Source organism: Agelaius tricolor, unplaced genomic scaffold (genome assembly GCF_023055355.1).
Source record: "Agelaius tricolor isolate 1412-34295 unplaced genomic scaffold, bAgeTri1.0.p SCAF_28, whole genome shotgun sequence".
NCBI lineage: Eukaryota > Metazoa > Chordata > Aves > Passeriformes > Icteridae > Agelaius > Agelaius tricolor.
The window spans coordinates 7,144,431-7,165,443 of NW_027269288.1; the positions used below are offsets into that span (position 1 = coordinate 7,144,431).

The following is a 21,013-nucleotide window of genomic DNA, read 5'->3' on the forward strand; positions in this document are numbered from 1 at the left end:
TTTATTATGAATAAGCTGCTGCATACAATTGAAGTTGGAAAATGAAAAGAGTATCCTTAACAATATCGAGGTATTAAATGCTTTGACCCCTTGCAGTTATTGCAAAATATTAAATGGCCAGAAGATAGCTTTTAAAATTTTAATTTAAGGCTGATTAGCACTTGGGAAATCATCTCCCCATCCTTTTCTTTCCAACAGACACTAAAATTAACTACACAGTCTGTGAAGAAAAAGCACAATTAAGACAGCAACAATGACCAAGGAAGTTCAGTATCAGTGGAGAACCAACAAGGGAACAAATGTCCCACAGAGCAGCAGCACTTCCTGCAGCACAGCCGGGTGAACATTCCCTCCCCAGGGCCTTGGAAGGGGCAGCTGAGTCCCCCTGCACTGCACCCACCCCAGAGCTGCCTCATGCCTGAGCTCCTGGGTGCTCACCTTCAAATCCTCTGCCAGAATGGCTCTGTGGCACTGCAAGGTGACAAAGTGACACCTCCAAGGACAATGCCACAAACACAGCAGTGCTAACGGCTCCTCTGGAGCGAGCCTCTGACTCACAAGGCTGATTTCATGTGCAATTTATCAGATGTACTTGAAAATAACAAAATACACCAGGTGGTACTCAGGAAATGGTCACAAAGTCCAGTCAGTGACCGTGTCCTGGCTCTGAGCATCTCTGGGCACACCAGTGACCACAAGCTGCTGATGTCCCTCCCTGCTCTCCTCCTGTGCTGACACCTGGGCTGTTTGCAGGGCTGGCCCAGACACAGCAGAAACTGCTGCTCGATTTGCTGCTCTGATTTGAAAGAATGTTATGAGAAGGACCAGAACACAACTGGTGGTGAGTCCATGCTTCTGAAGAGGATGAATATTTTTGTTTAGGAAAGAAGAAAGGGTTCATATTTTCCCTGCTCTAGCTGGGCCCCCCCATTTTCAATTCACAGCCTTTCGTGATGTGCAGTTGGCTCCTCTGGTTACAAAGTCAGTGGTCACGTGAACTCCAAAACCAAACTTGCATTGCATGGTTAATAAAAGTCCAAAGGCTTCTTTTGATGATTGCATCATTAATTCTTCCAAAATAAAAATCACTTTCATTAAAAGATTTACTACAGTGAAAAGAGAATTTAATGTTCTATTAGCATCATTTAGGAGCTGCATTAAAATGTTTGTTCAAGCTGAAAGAGTACTGAGCCAGTACTTATTTAAAATATTTCATTCTTTAATTTAGCTAACTTAGGACTGAAGTACAGCAAAATGAAGTTCTGAACATTTAAGCAATCTGTAGCATCTGCATCAACTTTCAGGCCACTGTTTCATCCTTAAACAAACCTCTGTGTCTTAGTACACCCACAAAACAATACTTTCTATTATAAATAAAAGCCTGATAACAGAAAGTCTCTGTCTTTTATTCACCCTGGGGTCACTGAAGAAAGCAACCAAACAGTGAGGAGCAACCCAATGGAGTTTGCTGCAGGAATTTGGTTCTGCTGTATCTCATCAGCAGCCTGCATGATTTAAGACCTGCTGGGAGTTTTACCCTAGACCTGACAGCTCAGAGAAATTTCCAAGGAAATGTTCATCCTTTGAGCACATGCAGTTCATACCTGTGGGTAACTGAAAGGGAGGAGAAGTTCAGTTCTTGTGACTGAGTGAGACAGCACTCAGAAGGAACTGAATCCACATTGTTCAAGTGTCACCACTTAAAACTTGTTCAGATCTAGTTTTCACCAGGTCTTTTTTATCTTAAAAAGCAAATTATGATATGTCTATTGAAAAGGTCAAAGGAAAAATAAAAAGCTAGCTAGTGACAAATCCCTGAGAAAATATTAGAGAAGATTTTGCTTGAAGAGTGCCACTTCCCTGGCTTCTTGTCCTTTAGAAAATGGTTAACTGATTTATCTTATCCTAGGCCAAACATGATTTTTAAATCATTTTAGCATATTTGATCAATTGTCTTTATCTAAGTTGAAGTCCTAGTCTCATCTCCATGCACTGAAACATTCCACAGGCTGGGACCTGTCCCATCCACCCATTTCCCCCTCATTGCAGAGTTACCAGGACAATTCTACTTGCACTGCAAAGTGCTACTGCACATGAAGCTGATCATCACAGAACCACCCAAAGTTTCCAGAACATGTGCTTGGAATGAAATTGAAATTAAAGTTCAGTAACTTTGTATCAGAGTTGACAAAGTGAAGAACAGGGAGTCTTGTGCCACTCACAGGGCACCTGCACTGCCTTACTGAAGAGCACTAGAAAAGAATCTAAATTATTGGAAGAAGCATAGAATAGCACTAGCAGCAGTAGTAATTTACTGTAAAAATAAAGGCCATGCTAAAATCCTGGAGTACTGCCTTGAAATAGCTTCTGGTTTCCTTTAAAACACATCCCCAGCTACCAATTCAAGGACAAGCCCCAGGAGATGCAGGAGAAACAGCAAAGGAACTCGAGTTACAAATGAGGCACTTTCTGGTCAATATTGAGCAGCTCAGTTTTGCCTTTTTCCCCTCCCATGGCAGGCAGCTCGCTCCCCGTGTGGCTCCACAATGAACTGCACACTCTGCTCACCCTCTCTGCCAGTGCTCAGGGCTCCCCCAGCCTCTCCTGGAGCCCTCACCCTGGCACCAAGGCTCAGTTTGCTGCTTTTTGCTCTATTCACCCCCACACCTGTACCACTGCAGGCCCTCAGAGCTCCAGCTGCTATCAGAGCCCCCCAAGGTTTGCTCCTGGTGCTCCCCACTCCAAATGAGCAGCACAATCTCCCACACAATCTGGCTTCTCACAGTAACTCCAAAATCCAGGAGATCAATGCTGAAAAGCCACATACCTGCCCTGCAGGCCTCTGCTGTCAATTCTGTGGCTCAGTTCAACATAAAAAATCAGAACTTGCATAGAGAAACTCATTTCCAAAAGTGTTACAGAGCACCCAAGTATAATAATTACCATGAACCTTGGCTGTATAAATGAGGAGTTTCATATTAAACAGCTCTTCCAAGCTACTGAAACACACAGGCCTAACTGGGGTTTAGCAGGCCCACAAATATTCACTAATTCTAGCAAAATCAAAAAGCTTCACCACCTCCTTGCCCATTTTGTTACCCAAGTGCCTGAACATCAAGAGTGGATTTACCAATTTATAAGATATGAGACATAACCCAGGGAGAGGAACCAGACATTACATCAAAGAGAAGCTTTCTGAAAGCAGGTGACATCCTTTCTGCATTTAATATACTACAGCCTGAGTAACAGCTAGGAGAGGGGAAGTGCCATAAAGGAAAAAGAACACAGATTATTTGCTATGACACCTTAAAAACCAGCCCAGGCAGTCCTTAGTCCATTGTAGTTTTAGTCTGTAGTTTATAAATTGTAACACAAACATCTGCTAAGACACCCAGCACCTTTAATTAAGAACAGATCTCAAATCCCACAATCAGACTTGTGCTTTATCATTTTATGCCTGAATTATAAAAAGCAAGGTCCAGCCCTTTATTCTTCATTGGATGTTTCATAGCTAAGAAAACTGTTAAGATTATTTAGAATTAGAAATCATGAAATTATTATAAGCAAACCAGACCTTGAACTACAATTCTGTTCTCAGTAACTTATGCTGCCTCACAATCTGTCTCTTTTTCAAATATGTCACATATAACATAAACGTGGTGCACTTAAGACAGAGGAAGAAATTTCAGGTATTCTTGAGAAACTATGACACAGCTATTTTTAAATCCTAAGCAAAAATATCTTACATTAAAATAGTACAGTCCCTCCCTCCCCCCCAGTTCAATTACTAAAATCCAGGAGAGGGTTACTAGCAGTTTCAAAATTGCCTAATTATCCAGTGCAATCCAATCTGCATCTTCAGAACAGTCTCTATGGTGGCAATAGTTCTTTTCTTCATTGGGGGATTAAATTGGTTCACGTGCTCTGAATAACCTAATCACTGCTGCCAATACAGTAACAAATGAAGGGAAAAACCTGCCTTATGAGCTAGAAAAATATTTACAGGCCACACTACTCCAGCAAGAAGCCTTTTAAAGCTATTTCACAGTATCAGGCAGGACATAAGGCAAAATCAAATATCTATCCCTAAAATAAAAAGCTCACAACAACAATTAGGTTACTACGATAGCTTTACTCAAGACTATGATGAAATTTTCAAGAAAGATGGCTTGGGGGGAAAATGAAGTCCAAACACCTAATGCTAAAATACTGAGCAGATAAACAAAGAGCACAGGAGACATGCACAACACAGTGTAATCATTACCAAAAAAACAAGGCAGCAAAATCAGCCAGAAATATTAGATAATAAAAACTATCACACTAACATAATGAGTGCTAAAACATTTAAAACATATTAATTCTCTTCTGTTAATTAATTAAAGGTTTCATAGTCTGCATTCTCCTATTTCATGAAGCCAACAGCAAAACAACCCTAAAATTTGCTGGTACTAGCTATCCAAAGCCAAGATGAATTTTAATATTAAATACACGGATCTATTTGTAAAGCAGAAGTGAACTAGCACAGTTCATTCTGACAATATTAGAAACTAAGTAACCCTTAATTCAAAACAAGCATTTCACAATTAAAACCAGCCATCTATAACAATCCACTAAGCAGAATTCAACAAAAAGGCCTCAGAAAATGATGCTCCTAACTGGTTAGCCTTTACATCAGCAATCCTACAATAAACAGGCCCTGAGCACATACCGTCAGGGTTTTTGGGATACATTTCCTTCATTAATCTCCAATATTAGCAGCAGCAGCATCACTCACTCTTCCATTCCTCTCCTCCTAAAACACATTCCCCAGGAGTCCTTTCAATGCAATTTTATCAGGATTTCCAGGAGGTCTCTCAGCCACATCCCTACGCACAGAGGCAGCAGGGATCTCTGCATTTGTAACAATCCATGGCTGCAAAGGAGGGTGGCAGGCACAGCGACTGTACCATAACCAAAATGCTGAGTTCTCCTCTCTCCTGCAGCACACGTACACACAGCCCGCGTCAGTGCCCGCCGCTCACAACAGCAGCCACAATGATGACACAAAATCTACAGAAAAAGCATGCATTACTCACTGGGTTTTATTCTTTAGCCTCTTCAGCATGGAATTCTTTACAATGTAGTAGGTATGAAATGAAACATTTTCCCTTTATTCCACGGATGCCGCTGTGTGAATACCATTAGACACCAAGGACAATAGGCAGGATCAGCTCGAACATTAAGAGCAAATATTTAATGGAAGACTGGTTACCCCCGTCTCTCCCTTTCACATCTCTGCCTCATGTATCCAGGCACGGGTGGTACTGGCTCCCTTGAGAGGCTGTAGCTAGCAGCTGAGGCACAACTAAAACATGGCATGGATGTCAAGGAGCTGATGTCACCAAAACAAGTATTCCTCTGAAAAAGCCGGCAATTCCGTTAGGGAAGCGCTACAAATCGATGGGAATTGTTCAGCTGGACGTGCCGTGTTACACAATGCACTGCAGCACCAAGAGTGATAAATCAGACCAAGATCTGTCAGGGTAAATAAGCTGAGACTCCAATAACTAAGTTATAAAGCTGCCAATCAGCAGCTGGGATCCACAGACGCTGTCAGGAGCGCTGGCACCTCGAGGCACAGGAGAGAACACACTGAACGCCTCTGAAACAACCTTGTTTATTCCATCCTGAAAAAACTGCCCATCTACTGAGAAAGGAAAAGTGAAATGCAGGAGTGGTCTAAAAGTCTGCCATCTTTATCAGGAAACACTGATCGAGCAGCCAAGGCTCCAGTCCAGCAGATGCTGGGAACACCCGGGAGAGGTCACACTGATGTCTGGGAAGGGATGGGAGATGTTTCAGCGAGGCTGATGGGAGATGGTCACACTCATGTCTGGGAAGGGATGGGAGATGTTTCAGCGAGGCTGATGGGAGATGGTCACACTGATGTCTGGGAAGGGATGGGAGATGTTTGTCACCTCCCAGCAGCACTGCCAGCTCAGGGAGAGGGGCTGCTTGGAGCCACAGCTGTGCACTCACACCGCAAGCTGGGGCTGGCTCCAGCAACAGCACAGAAATCCAGCAGCAAAGGAAGACAGAGACAACACAAATGCAGGTGCTGGAGACTGTGCAGATTCTGTCTCACAGACAGCACCACATCAGTATAAGAACAAAGGTTCTTCAAGCACAGAAATAGCTTTCCTTAAGTCATGCAAATGGCATTGAAATATTAGGCATGTGGTTTATTTCATTAATGCATTACAGCTTTATTTCAAGCTTTGCTGGCTGGTACAATCTCAAAACCATATCAGTTTAACAAAGGTGAGGATAGGTAGCAACTCTATCATTAAATTTCAACATAAATGCAAACCCTCCAGTCTGTATTCCTGCACTCTTCTTCCAAAGTATTATTGTTCTGAAGGAGCTGGAGAGAGAAAGCCTACAATCCTACAGAGAGTTGCACTTCAGAAGAGCACAAACTATTGGAAAGAGCCACTCCATGACCTAACATGAAGACATCTGAGCAACAGATTGGAAATGCAATTATTTCACAATTGAACAGTTTTGTTTAAAAACTCCATTTCAAACTGTCTGTAGCTCTGTAACAAACCAGCAATCCACACTTAGAACTACTAATTTAAGTAGAAGCTCATTTTGGATAGACCAACCACTTCACTGTTTATTTGTCTCTGGAAAAAACCTGAGGCAAACCCATAATCTCCTTTATAGTGCAAACATGATGCTCCAGAAAACATATCCATAGATTACATAATATTCTCACTTTTAAAGGGATTTCCTATGAATATAACTACTACTTTATTTAGCGATAAAGACTAAATAAGAAATTGAAACAGGATTATTATTTTCTGAAGCAAAGCAAATATTTCAGTCCTGACAAAATAAATAGTTCCTTAAATAAACTGTATCACCAACACCAGTAACATTTCCTTACAGTCCAAGTGCAATGCAGATGTCTGCTGTGGGCCTTTGGCTAACAAGCAACAGTACTCAATGTATTAGTCTATGCTAAATTCCAATTTAAATACAATTTAATAGTTATACCTAGGCCACTAGGCCCAATTTCCATGCAGGCCCCACAGATGCAAAGGGTAATGTGCATCACATTAATTCATGAAACCATGAGAAACCTGACCAGAGACCCCTTGTCAAGCACATCCAACTCAACAGGATTTTGGAACAATCTGAGTTGACTCAACGTGACCTGTAAAACCAAACAGGGAGAAAAACCCTACAGACACCAGAACCAGGTCAGCTGAGCCACACTCAGCTGTGCTTTCTGCAGCTCCTCTCGTGGCTTGAGAGAACTCAAACTTCAAACAAATTAACACAAAAAACTTTCCTATTAGAATATCTACACCTCTAATGAGTTCATTAAATTAGGTGGCTCAGGGATAATTTCTTTGACTCTCCTAATCATAGTAGAAGAGCCTTTATCTGCTGCCCTTGTTCAGAAAATTAGAGGAATTAATGTTGTACATTTACTTTCTTTTTTCTTTTCTAAAAGACAATTTTAATAACCTAATCAACATGAAAACTTACCTGGTTTTTACAGTCAACCTTTCATCTACTGTGGTTGATGTAGTTAAATGTAGAAAATCATATTTGAACTCCAACTTTCTGGTATTTATTTCACCTCTCTCCATCTCATAGAAGTTCTCAATAGATAACTTATTAGCATATAGGATAATTTCTCTGATTCAAAATAGCATTCACAACTATTACCACTGCACAACTCCTCTTCAGCCAGTCTCAGGGTAAATCCTGATCAACCAAGTACTTTTCTCCCAGTATGCATTACTTGCTCTTATCAGCAATTAGTTCTATCTCCTCTCATATTTCTCAAAGAGAAGAGCAAAGGTCCTTCAAATTCCTCAGTTAGCTTTTTTTAATACTCCTGTGAGCAGCCAAGCATCATCTGGTACCTTTGGCACCCAATTATTCCCATTTCTTTCCTTAACATTTACCAAGATATGAACTGAAGTCCTGATGCCATCCCTCTGTAATGAGAGCTGACTGTACAGCTATTTAATCCTTTTATCCCTGTGCAGTTCAGGTTATTACAAATACAGGTAAACCATATCAATTATGTGTCCTTCCTCTGGAGGTTTATCTACCTCTCACAGGATTATTTTTATAGAGATTAATAACCTTTTTATTAAAATGGCTGTATCTCCATCTTCAGCACATCATTTCTTTTCCCTGAAAGTTAAAAAACCAGAAGAACCACAAAAAAAGGAAAGGCCTACATTCAAACAGGCATCTTAAATCCTGTTGTCTCTTCCTCCAAATGTATCAACAGCAAAAACCAGCATTAATCCCCAGAAACATTAAAACACTGCTACAACACTGATTTATGCAATTTGTCTGTTGACAAAATGTAAAACATTTTGCATTCTTTTAAGAAAACAAAACAGAAACACACATATGTAGCACTAATTATGAAAATCCTTTAATATATTTCTTTTCCATGTGACCAAAAAACAAAAGTTTAGCTAGAATTGGAGAAGATTTTAGTACTCACGGTCTTCTCCTGGACAAGGCATGCCGGGTTTCTCTGGAGTACTTGGGAAAACTACAACAAAAACATTACATTTTTAAGGTAAAAGATTCTCAGTAGCACTTCCTCCTTGATTCTTGAATACATTTACACACAAACAGTTTTTGGAAGCCTTGAAATAATTCTACATGAGAAATAATGCAGCCAGAATTTGGTTCTAGACTGGCAGGAGCTTATCCTGGAGTAAAGCATGAACAGATCTTCTGTGCAGTGCTGAACTCAAAGCTCCTGCACAGTTTCAGCTTTGAGCTCCAGTCCTTCCTCAACACCAAACTCCAGGGCAGAGCTACACAAAGGACACTTGGCAGGCAAGGGGGGCAGCCCAGGCTCCACTGAAGCAATGCTGGCAGTGTCAGACACACAGGGAGGGGATGCTGAGCTCTCAGTACTTGCCATGAATGATCAGGCCCTGGTCCCTGTTCTGACAGTAGAGCCGGAACGCCTCCTCCAGCTCCATCTGAGAGGAGATGGTGCAGGGGTCACCTAACAGAAAAACAACACACAGGCAAATTGACCACTGAAGAACTGCAATTAGTAAAAAATGTACCAGCTTCTGGTATTGCCTTTTGTTCCATCACTTGATATTAAGCTGGCATTTTGATCAAAGCCAAAATGGAACAACACAATTATTCCTTCCAATTTGATCAAAATTGAGTAGACTGAACTATCCTATAGGATAATAAGAGAATAAAAGTGAACAGATATCCCTAAAGATCCCCCCCATTTTCTTGATGTCTGCTTGTGGTCACATTATCAGCATTACCTTGGGAAGGTTATTTTTGTTAAAACTGGATAATTAATCCATCAATCCACTTAAGCAGACACATGTGAAGTACAGTACATCCCAATGCACTGAGAGCAGCACAGAAGCAAGGGTGTCACTCTGAACCCTGGCCCTCTGGGGCAGCCACCCTCCTGCAGCACACCTGGGCTGACACTTATGATATCCAGCCCAAGTGATGACAGCAGGGTCAAGCAACACTTAAACCTGAATTTCTTATTTTTAAAAAATGTTCTTATTTTGTAAAATTATGAATCCAGGGCCCAGCTACCTCTCTTTGTAGGCTGCTGCTGTTGATGATCTATAAATGCAGCAATAATGCAACATGAAAGACAAAAGAATTATTTGTACTGCAAATCAACAATCCATATTCCTTGTATGTTTACAGGATTTTATCATGAGTGAGCTATTCATAGTTCAAACCTTTTGGATCTTGTCAAAAACAAAGAAACACTATAAAAGCCCAACAGAAAATCTATTTTCTTCATCTCTTGGTAGGTTTTGTTTATTCATTAAGCCATGGGCAATTGTTTGCTTTTAGTTAGTTCAAAGAGAACATCTGTTTGTGCAATCAGTCAAATGAACTTAAATTCCATGTGGCAATAAGTGGAAACACTTGCATGCAGAAATAGGATAACTCACAAAACCCAGGAGGATCAGTAACAGCCAACACAGCAGATTGGCTGAAACTCAACCACTCAGACCCAGGAATCACAGAAAGGTTGTACAGGTATTTAACCAAGACTAGAGGAAAATACTTACTAGAACAGAGATTAAATACATTGTTTTCATTTTAAGTAAACTTCAAAAAGCCAATGCAACAGAGAGCCCAACAAAGACACATTTAACAGGACTCCTGTCTTAGAATCCTCCAGCTCAAAACTCAGGGGGTTTTCTTCTTCCCTGCAATAATCTCCCTTTATTAGCAGGCATGCAGTTCAACCAGCTAAGCACAGGCAATGTAATTATCTTCCATGTCCTTCTCATCAGGTTACTTCTTATTACACCACCATTAAAGTGAGGGTGGTGCAGTTGCCTCTGTCCTTCTTGGCATTCAAAATATAAAGAATAAAATTTAGAAGTTTTAATACTACTTGTCCTTGGTGTCTTAAAAAGGGCTGAGTTGTCTTTGACTACCAGCTACCTCCTTCCAAGGTTAGTACTTCAAAATTCCATTTACTCAAACAACACTATCAGCTAAGAGAGCTATTTAAAAAGCAAACCACACCATTAAAACTATTAGCCAAACCAGTCTGGTATTTTTCCACCTTTCTGTATTCAGTTCTAGTTTTTCAGGCCCTGACTTTGACAAGGTGCTTCTGCAGAAGTGAATTCAGGCACTACTGCAATCAACCCTGATGTCCTAAGTTTCATTTCTGCAAGCTCCCTGCTCTGGGACAGGGCTCTGTAGTCAGGTATTTAGAAACAAGAACCCCCCACAGTATGAGATTTGTTTACAGAAGTTCCTCCATGCCCCTTCTCTGTACCACAGTGACCAACAAACCCTGAGAAGCGTTTCATGCCAATACCTTCATCATCAATCCACTTGAGGGTGATGGGCTGCTCCTGCTGCAAGTTACACATCTCGTGCACTTCATCACAGAGCTCAGCATAGCTCATGGATGCATCCAGGTTGGTTATCAGGATGTCCCTGCAGAAGATGAAAACATCAGCATTTACCAGAAAATACCTGCATATTCCAGCAGTTCCACCTATGGACAGCAAGCTGCAGAGTGATACAGAGTGAGCATTCCTCATAGAAAACACTCCCACTGTGCCAGCAGGATTACACCTCAGTGCTTACCTTAAAAACACTTCAGTGTGGAGGAAATAAATGTGTTAATTACCAGTCTTTAATGCATGTTTACTCGGGTGAGCCAAGCTCCCTTATTACAATGATCAGTGCTTGAAGTGTTGTTAAAAAAAACAAACCAGAAGCTTTCATAATAATTTTTTTTTTAAATCCAGGTGCTTCTTCCATCAGGAGATAAATAAAATCTCAATTCTTGTAAAACCCTTTAAAACAGAGGCTTTAGCTCACATCCACTATATTGTTTGAGATGAAGCTTTGATTAGGTGAATTCTCAGAAGATGTAATTACAGGAAAATTCAGGTAAAATCTTACTCAAATTCTGCATCTTGCACTCTACCTTTGTAGTGTTTAGAGAACATGAATCCAGTACTGAATTCTCTATGTAAACTATACATTATCTCAGGAATTTGTGACAATAACTTTTGATATAAGGGAAATCCACAAGTCCTGTCAAAGCAGGTCAAATACTGAAAAAGGAAAAAAGATTATGCAAAACAAAATCTGATTATTTTGAAACAAGACTTTCTACTACCTTTAAAATATTTTTCAAATAATTGACTCTGTGAAATCAATTAATAAACAAGTGCAAAAAGAAACAGGAGATGAATTTAAATCATTCCACTGCCTTCAAAACTTTCCAGAGGACAATTAGGAAACTGTTTTGTAGTTAATGGCTACTGGCATGTGTAATTCTTTCCCCTCTTAGTGCAATACAGCAAATATATCAGAAGTTGTCCAACATGACTGAGATGATTTTCCTGTTTCCATACTATGTGAGAAGTCATTTTAGAAAAAATGTTATACAACATATTCTGCCTACTCATGTCTTTCAGCAGCAGTTCAACAGTACAACACTGAAATAAGAAACTTCAACTCTACAACTCACATTTGAAATGATATGCATTAATAACTTGCCATTTTGCCTTTGCTGAGAAAAATTCCTATAAGCACAGCTGTAAAACAATCATCTTAAAGAACTGGACTGTTTCAAATTCAGATTAAAGCACTGCTACCTTTTCAAGTGTATCTTTAATCTATACTTTGTAGCATTCTCAAAGAGCAGCAACTTCATAATTCTTCAGAACAGCAAAAGAAATACATATGCTGCCTGCCAACCTGTGCATCCACACCATCCACAACACTGAGCTGCCAGGTGAGGCTGAGTTTAAGAACATTTCCCTGTCAAAGAACTCATGTTTTATGCATTCATGAATGCAAGAGACCAAACTGGTTCTCAGAGCAATGTTTGAGGGCTGGTACAATGCCTTGCCCCAAGACAAGGGCACCAGCAGATGCATTTATTTAATGCTCATTATTTAAAAGCTCATTATTTAATGCACTGCCACCACGAGCCACTCATGAAATCAGCAGCTGTAGATCTGTGGTAACCATGGACAATCAGACTTGCACTTTTGATTTAAATATCTAAATAAAATTCAAAAACTGAAAATACACTGTAAGACAGCACTACTACACACACTATAAACTCCAAATGAAACTGGCAACTACTAATCAGCCTTGAATTGTTCAAATTGTTATAACAGATGTCATATTAAAGGTAAATGAATGAACTTCATATCCATGATGCCCATGTTCCTTTGAGATCTACTGTATTTAATCCTAACATCTCTACAGCCACATCAGGCAATCAGGGCACAGGGAAGTGAAAACCATTCCTTGTTTAAACAATCCCACAGGACACTTTAAGAAGTATTTGAAACTGGACACTCCCCAGTGATGTGAAGAGCTAATGATCAGTAAGCTCTGTGTGAGCAGTTAGAGCAAGAGAAATCATTGCAGTGACAACCAAAGGTGTCATCCCTCAGAGCCAAGATAACCCAGCAGAGCAGAGTGCACCCTGCTCTGCTCCAGTGATCCCAAGTAACCAGGTAGCAACTGAGGCAAGTTCTGGCATTCTTGCTTCATCACTGCAGTTACTTCGTTTTGCTTTTGTAACCTACTCTGGCAGTGATTTCCACTGTGCTATGTTAGGAACTCTGGCACACCCAGAACAGGAATACCTGAGATACTCAGCCTCCAGAGATCCACTCAACACTCGCAGGTTCCAAACTTCCTCATGCTCCCATTTCTAGCAGGCATTTCAACATGGCACCTGCACTATCGTTTTCATTTCAGCACTTAGTCCCTGATTCTGAAGTTGCCCAGCATCAATGATTTCCTGCAGTCTGGCAAATTTGTTCAAAAGCTGAGAGCAGTGGAGACACTGAGATGATCAGTTATAGAGGCTGTAATGCCAAAAAGAGTCAGTTTTACATCACACAATTTGATCAGCAGAACAAAACCAAAATTCATAGAGCTTGTAACTCTTGTTTGTAAACTGACTTCTACAGACTTCACAGCTCATGCAAAAGACTGAATGCAGTGTTTCAGGAAAAACTACAGCAGTTTATTGTAAAACATGGTAATAACAATTACTTGACTTCTAACACTGCCACAATTATTATCACCTGCCCCAGCTGTGCACAGACAAGTTCCACAGACACTCTGCTTTCACTTTATACAAGCACCACCTGCCAGCAGGCCTCCCCAATCATTTACACCCAGTTCTACTGATGCTTGTAGTGCCTTCCCCACAGAACTGAGCTCTCCCATTGCATTCCCACATTAATTCACTTGTTCTAGAATTCTAAACTCAGCACCTCAAACTACATGGCATTAGTAAGCAGGTAAGTTTAAAACAAAAGCATTAGGTAAGTTTAAAACAAAAGCATTTTGTTTTCCATAAAATTTGTGAAGTGACTTCCATAACTGTATCACATTTAATTCAAACCAGCATTTTTCTACACCATGATGTAAGAACATGCACAGTGGTAGCTACATTTACTCATTTAACAGTAAAACACCAGAAAAGATCACTCAAGTCACTTATTAAATGCCAACAAGTTCAGTCTAAATACTTCCAATCAACTCTAGGATCTACTTGGGCCAAATATTTAACTCCTCAAATGCCTTAAACTCAGGCTTAAAGGAAGACAGGAGAGACTAAGGCAACATTATTTCACAAGATCCTCAGAGTGGCAGCAAGGCAATTAGATTAAACATACCTGAAAATTCAAATTTCATGTTGCTGCAATAAAACCTTCCTGTTTCTACTGTCAACTGAGTGAAGTCATAAGGGACCATGACATTCTGATTATAGACAGGATAAAATGTAATAACTGCATGTGGGGGCAGGAGATGGATCTAACCTGGCTGTGACCATGGCAATCAATAATCCATCAACCCACAATAACCGGGGGTTTGTCACTTATGCACATTTTCTCCCCTTCTGAAAGAATAAATTAACTTTTCTTCTTGATCAGCATGCTGCAGGAGTCTGTCTGGTATTCTAATAGCTCAGAAGTTTACCTGCCTGATCTGACATTAATTACAAATCCACCAAAGCCCTGGTTACTTTATCACCAGGTCAGACCACGAACTCCTGCTCAATACACTTCAAAAATAGACAGCTCACAACACAGAGGAAAGGACACACTGACTTACCCACTGTAGTGTGTTTTTACTCTGATGAAGTCTTTGTTCAGATCAATTTTTGAGCCCATTCTGCTAGGCATGGTCTGTATTTAGCAGCTATATAAAATTATAAGTGTGCAGAAATAAGTTGATTGAAGACAGATTCTGAAGTGAAGAGCTTCACATGTGAAATGTGTCTCTGCTCCAGATGATTCTCAATCCAGCTGCACAGATAAAAAAAACCCAGAATATTGATGAACATACACACACTGCTAAACAAATGAGTTGTGTCAAATTTTAGAAACACAAATAGTTTTACACAGAACAGCAAAAAACATCAAAAGGAAAATGTGTAAGACCATTGACCTGCACAGAAATTAAATAAGATTGGTTAAAAATACCCTGAACAATTTAGCTTTACAGAAATATCCCAAGTATTTGAGGATGTTTCCTTAATCATCCAACAGCTCCCTCCTGGCTGAAATACTCCACAGAAGTTTTTACTTATTCATCAACACAGCATCTTACTCCTTTCTCCCAAAGAATCAAGTAACTAAAAATAGGTTTTTTCTGTAAATAAAACATTGCAGTCAATTACTATCAGCTACAATTTTACCCACGAGAAGCAGCAGAGGAACTCCGAGGGGCAATTGAGCATACCTTTATGACTGGAGCCTGACAAACATCCTGTTTATTCCAAACCACCCCCTCACGCAGAGGTGAGACACCTCCCTAGCCTCGCTGTCCGGGCAAGGTCCCGGGGGAGCGGAGACTCCCGAGAGCTCCACCCGACCCTCCCGGGGGGCTCAGGGGAACACGCGGCCGCTCCCGCCCACCCGCGGTCCCCCCTCAGCCCCGGCCTGCGGGGAGCGGCCGGGACGCGGCACCGTCGCTCGGGACGAGCTGGCGCCGGCGCTTCCCCGGACGGAGCGGTCTCCCCCGGGACCGGCCGGGCTCCTACCTGCTCCGACCGCCGCGGTCCCACCCCACACAGAGGGACCCGCGGCGCGCAGGGGCCGCTCCCTGAGCCCTGCCCGGCTACACCTCCGCGGCCTCAAGTTGCTCAAAGTCCCGCAAGGAAGTTTCGAAGCGGACTTTGCCTCGCTGGCGGCGGTGCCCCGGCGGGGAGCGGCGGCGGCGGCCGGCGGAGGAGCCGCGCTGTCCCTCAGGTGCCCCCTCAAGTCCCGCCCCGGGTGGCCCCCGCGCCCCTCAGCCGCTGTCCGGGCTCGGCACCGCGCGCCCGCGGCAACATGGCGGTCTGAGGGCGGGAGCCGCAGCCAATGGAGAGCCAATCCCCGCCCGGGTCCCGCCTCCCCGCCGCCAATGGCAGCGCGGGAACCGTTACCTGGGGAGCCGGAGCGTCCCGGCCAACCAGAGCGGGCGGGGGGGGCGGCGGGGAACACCTGCAGCCAATGGGAGCGCGGCGCTGCAGGGAGCGGCGGCTGAGGGAGCGGGGCGGGGGACAGGTGTGAGGGGACAGCGCTGAGGGGAGAGGTGTGAGGGGACAGCGCTGAGGGGACAGCGCTGAGGGGACAGTGCTGAGGAGACTCCTGTGAGGAGACAGCGCTGAGGGGACAGCGCTGAGGGGACAGCGCTGAAGGGACAGGTGTGAGGGGACTGTGTTGAGGGGACAGCACTGAATGGACAGGTGTGAGGGGACTGTGCTGAGGGGACAGTGCTGAGGAGACTCCTGTGAGGAGACAGCACTGAGGGGACTGCGCTGAGGGGACAGGTGTGACTGGACAGGTGTGAGGGGACTGTGCTGAGGGGACAAGTGTGAGGGGACAGCGCTGAAGGGACAGCGCTGAGGGGACAGCGCTGAGGGGACAGCGCTGAGGGGACAATGAGGGGACAGCGCTGAGGAGACAGTGCTGAGGAGACAGGTGTCAGGGGACTGGTATGAGGGAACGGGATGTGTGAGGGGACAGCGTTGAGGGGCTAGGGGACACGTAAGGGAGATCAGGTGTGAGGGGACTGGTGTGAGAGAGAGAGGACTGTGCTGAGGGGACAGGTGTGAGGGGACAGGTGTGACAGGATACTGATGTAATGGCACTGGTGTGAGGGGACTAGGGACTGAGGAGAGGTTCTGAGGGGACATGGATGGGACTGATGTGAGGGGACAGAATTGGAGGGGTCATGTTCTGAGGGGACAAAGGCCAGGTGCTGAAGGGACAGGTGTGATGGGACAGGTGTGATGCCACAGCTGCTTCCCAGGAAATCCCAGCAGGAAGCCCCAGCAGTGATGTTCGGTGAGTGTCAATCCAGCATCCAGCCCAGGGAGGGGCCACTCAAAGTGTCTAAAGCAGGAAAATCACAGCTGAGATAATAAAGAGGGAATAATATCAGACTGGCCAAATGAGAGAAAAAAACAATATATTAGTGGTGGAGCAACCAAAGTTCCACAAGAAGCAGTGTGTGACATGTTTAATGCTTTGTAAAGTTGGGTTTGGATGTTTTTCCCTAAAGATGCTTTGGTATTTTGCTTCCAAACCGAAACAAATCAGGATCTCCTGTGTTTTCCTCACAGAAAGCTGGGATGGTGAGCTCAGAGAGTCCTCTAGTGGAAATGCTGCTCATCCTGCCCAAACAGCTGGTTTCCTTGTGTACTTTAAAACTTTTCTAAGCAAATCAGCTATCCAAGCAAAAGGGATGCTTTGGGGCTTTTCTTGATGTATTTATATCCACCATTGGGCAGCATGACCCACCACATTTGAAAAATAAAACAAGAAGACACAAGTATTAGAGGGGTTTTTTTGGGCTACCTGGAGTTCAGTGCTCATGATTTGTATTTTGAAATGGAAAAAATAATCGGTCCTTAGTCTTCTGCTATTCCATGTGTACACCTATCTCGAGTTTTTTTTCAGGCACATTTAGCACTTTCTCAGCATCTTTGTGGGGCTTTTGGGATTTGTGAGTTGGACAGGTGGCAGCAGTGTAGCTCTGAGGCTTCTTTTGGTGTTTCTGCAATCTTCCAAAATACAAATAAATAATAATTGGCACCAGTTTAATTAGCAGTAAAATGGGAAAATGTGTTCCCATCAGTCAAGATGTTTTCTCTGACACCAAGGAAATGCATCCCATGGCTTCATTTATCAGTCTTTAATTGAATTATTTGTGTGTCCACTGCTAATTTCATCTTATTAGGAACTCTCAATTTGGTTTCAAGGTGGGTCCTTAAATCTTCATGTGCTCCCAATTTCTCTGCTTAAAATGGAGAACATTATGTAAGGTAGGTCTGCAAACATCATTCTTTCAGGTCAAGGGAGTCTTTGATCTCCATGTCAATTAAATGCTTCAGCTCCTTGAGCTGTTGGATTGGGAGATAAAAGGTTTTTCAGAACTGTGATCTGAAGTTTTCTGTGGTTTATTGCTGTTTTTTTCTTCTAGCACAACTTACCAAGGGGAAAAGCTCAGGTATATTTTCAGTGCTTGATGAAAAAAAAAAATCTCAACCATAATAGTTTTCCATCTCACAGAGAAATTTTGTAGTTGGTCACTTACTGTCCATGCTGTTGCTTTAGGAGGCTCGTTTTGGGTTGGTTTGATTTTCTTGTACTACAAGACTGTTTAAACAGTTGAATTTCTCAATAGATGTTCCCACTTTTGGACAGATGGCAGCTTTTGGAGAGGACCTTGGCTTTGCTCTGTGCATTAACTGACAGGATTGTAACTGGTTTGAAACACAAGTTGTAAATCCTCAGTGCATTCCTTTTTCAGTGCATTCCTTTTTCCCCCTTTATTTTTCCAGATGGCAGGCACTTTTGTCTGCTACCAAGCCATCCTCAACTTAAAAGTTGCAATATTTCTGTCACCTCCATCTAGATTTGAAGAGCTGACAGGCTCCTACAGGTTATTTTATTTTATTTTATTTTATTTTATTTTATTTTATTTTATTTTATTTTATATTTTATTTTATTTTTATTTTTATTTTATGTTATTTTTCCAGGTGGAAATGAGATATCTAAAATTTTAGTTCTTTTATAAAATCAGCATTAGAATCTTTTCATATCAGATCGTTTAAGAGCAGTGATCTGAAACAATGTTTGAGAAAGAGAAAGCTGAAAAGGTTTGGGGTTTTTTTTTCAAATATTTCATTTCTGAAATTCTACATTCAACCTCAGCATCCAGACATGCCACAGATTATCTGTATCAGCGAAAATGTGATTTATTCAAGAATCTACTGATGGCAGTGCCACTGCTGCAGCCTGGCAGTGTGAATTGTCTTTTTGATTACAAGTTATGATCTTTCCGAATGTTGCTCTCAGAACATTCTCATTATTTCCGGGCACGGATGTGAATTCCTTTCAGGCTGTACATCCGCGCCTTTCCAGCAGATGGCAAGAGATCCCCAGGTAACTCTGGGTATCACGGCTGTGCAGACGATGCTTACGAGCCGTGCCTTTTTATTTAGTGCTTCGGGGCGTTGAGAACTGTCCTTTAAAATCAGTTTAAAAGGAGAAAAAAAATCATCTTTGGGTAAATAATTTCATTAATCTCAAGTACAGCTTGAGCCATCAGACACGAGGTTCTTGCCTGTTTCTGACAGGGCTGACCAGAAAACTCCTCCCTCCCAAAGGCTCCAGTGAAAACATCATTATGGCAGCTGCTTCCTGCAGTCAACTGTTGCAAAAAAGGAGCAGTCGGTGCTGATTTCACCTCGGCAGAAGACAGGTACCCTGTTAGTTCTTGAATTCATGACTCAAAATCTTCAGCTATATTAAGACCTTTCAAGTTTCCGAGGTTTTAAAGATTTAGTAGGGATTAGAACGATGCTTTCACACTGTGAACTAAACAACAAAGAAATTGAGAGAGACAGCTCATATCTGCAAGTGCATGTGAAGTGTGAGTAACCAGTTCTGTATCACTTCAGAATAAAAATGCCTCCCCATAGAATGTCTCTAGCAGATCAAACCAGCAGCTCTCCAGCCTACTTACTCTTTTCTTTTGCCAAGGAAGAGACTGGATATTGTTTCCATTGAAATTACTGGCAGTGAAATCCTTGGGTGCAGTGGGAATGAATTTGGGCCAGATGCCACAAAGTTTGGATAAAAATAATAAGGCAAAACATTAATATATTTGAACATAAACTGGAGTAAAGCAGATTTTCTACATAATATCAGAAATCACCATGGCAATTCTTTGTAGATTTTCTTGCTGGCTTGAATATTAGTGTTTTTCTAGCCTGTGTTAAAATAGACAAAATGAATAATGTTTCAAGACTATTTTAAGCCAACACCTCCCTTACTTGTCTGTCTTATATAAGATAGAAGCAACCAGAAGCTGACTCTCTTGTTGACACCTCATTAGCCAGGAGGAGAAAGAATTCCATGAGTAGCCCAAACTACACATCTTTAAAAGCAACTAAACCAAACCTTTGTGCTTCTGTATTAACTTTGTCAGGATATTTAAACAACCTGTTTGATTTTACAATACTATGTGCACTGCAATTGATTAAGAAAATGTAGAACCTCCTGTCCTTTCTGCACATACAAGGCTGTTTATGCAAAAGTTTCACCTGCAAAGATGAGGGTAGGATAATCTTAAATACATCCATAAAAATGTAGTTAAAGATGTACAGAAATAGTTCTTTTGTATTTGTTTAAAGCTGGAAGAAATGCAGCAATAGAGGAAGAACAGCCTGGATGGAACATTGTACCAGATGTTTTACAGATTACTCTGTGTTTCATCACTCAGCCTTTATTTAATCTTAAGGCTGTAGTAATTGTAGTACTGCAATAGCTCAATGCCCTATATATTGCTTTGCTGCTTCCAGCTCTGCCTGCTCCAATTGGCCAAAGCTGGCCAATTATTTATTTCTGTGGAAAGAAAAATGTTCTCCCTACTCCACTTGGAAACCCCATGAATGAAAATGGAGTTTTGTGATATTTGTGCTGCTCTCCTGGAGATTACTTACCCAAGGAGCAACCAATGCAACCTGGATTTGATAGTAACTTATGTTACCCAGCAACTGTGTTAGAGATGTTTGGGCCAAAATTAGGAAGAGTTTCTTTAAGAGTGTGGAGAATTTGAGGCATGACTTAAACTACCTTTTTCTCTCTATTGCACATATGGGGTTAGTAGTGTGCAGTGAGAGAGTGAAACAGGGAGGAAAGAGTGTGTTTGTGTGGGAGTGTGTTTGTGTGGGAGTGTGCTGCTGAATTATCACAGGGTTGGTTTCTTGCCTTTTATGTAATAATCATTGGAAGGTACAAAGGTTTGGCAGTTGAGACTTTCAGTCCTGTTTTTCATACCTGAGCAATAAGATTATATTCGTTTTACCTAATATGTTCTTTCGCCAAAGAAAAAGAAAATTTCCTCTTCTTTTCCCCTTTCCAAAAGGAAAAAAAAAAGGGAAAGAGAACTGAGGATCAAGTGAAACAGATGTATT

General features: G+C 41.9%; 1 protein-coding gene across 3 annotated transcripts in view; it reads right to left on the bottom strand.

Annotated features, from left to right (window-relative positions):
* PRKCZ (protein kinase C zeta) overlaps positions 1–15,824 on the bottom strand; it is a 42,105-nt gene extending 26,281 nt beyond the window's left edge. Inside the window, exons 1-5 of one of the 3 annotated variants that reach the window (XM_071449402.1) lie at positions 15,587–15,824; positions 14,656–14,849; positions 10,868–10,989; positions 8,951–9,040; positions 8,522–8,572 (exon numbers count right to left, since the gene is read on the bottom strand). In XM_071449402.1, coding sequence (XP_071305503.1) covers positions 8,522–8,572; positions 8,951–9,040; positions 10,868–10,989; positions 14,656–14,726 — 334 coding nt within the window. In that variant the 5' untranslated portion in view covers positions 14,727–14,849; positions 15,587–15,824. Of the gene's footprint in view, positions 1–4,708; positions 4,987–5,075; positions 5,511–8,521; positions 8,573–8,950; positions 9,041–10,867; positions 10,990–14,655; positions 14,850–15,586 lie in introns of those variants that run through there. The other 2 variants (XM_071449404.1, XM_071449403.1) reach the window with 2 other exon arrangements.
* Between the last annotated feature and the right edge of the window lie 5,189 nt (positions 15,825–21,013).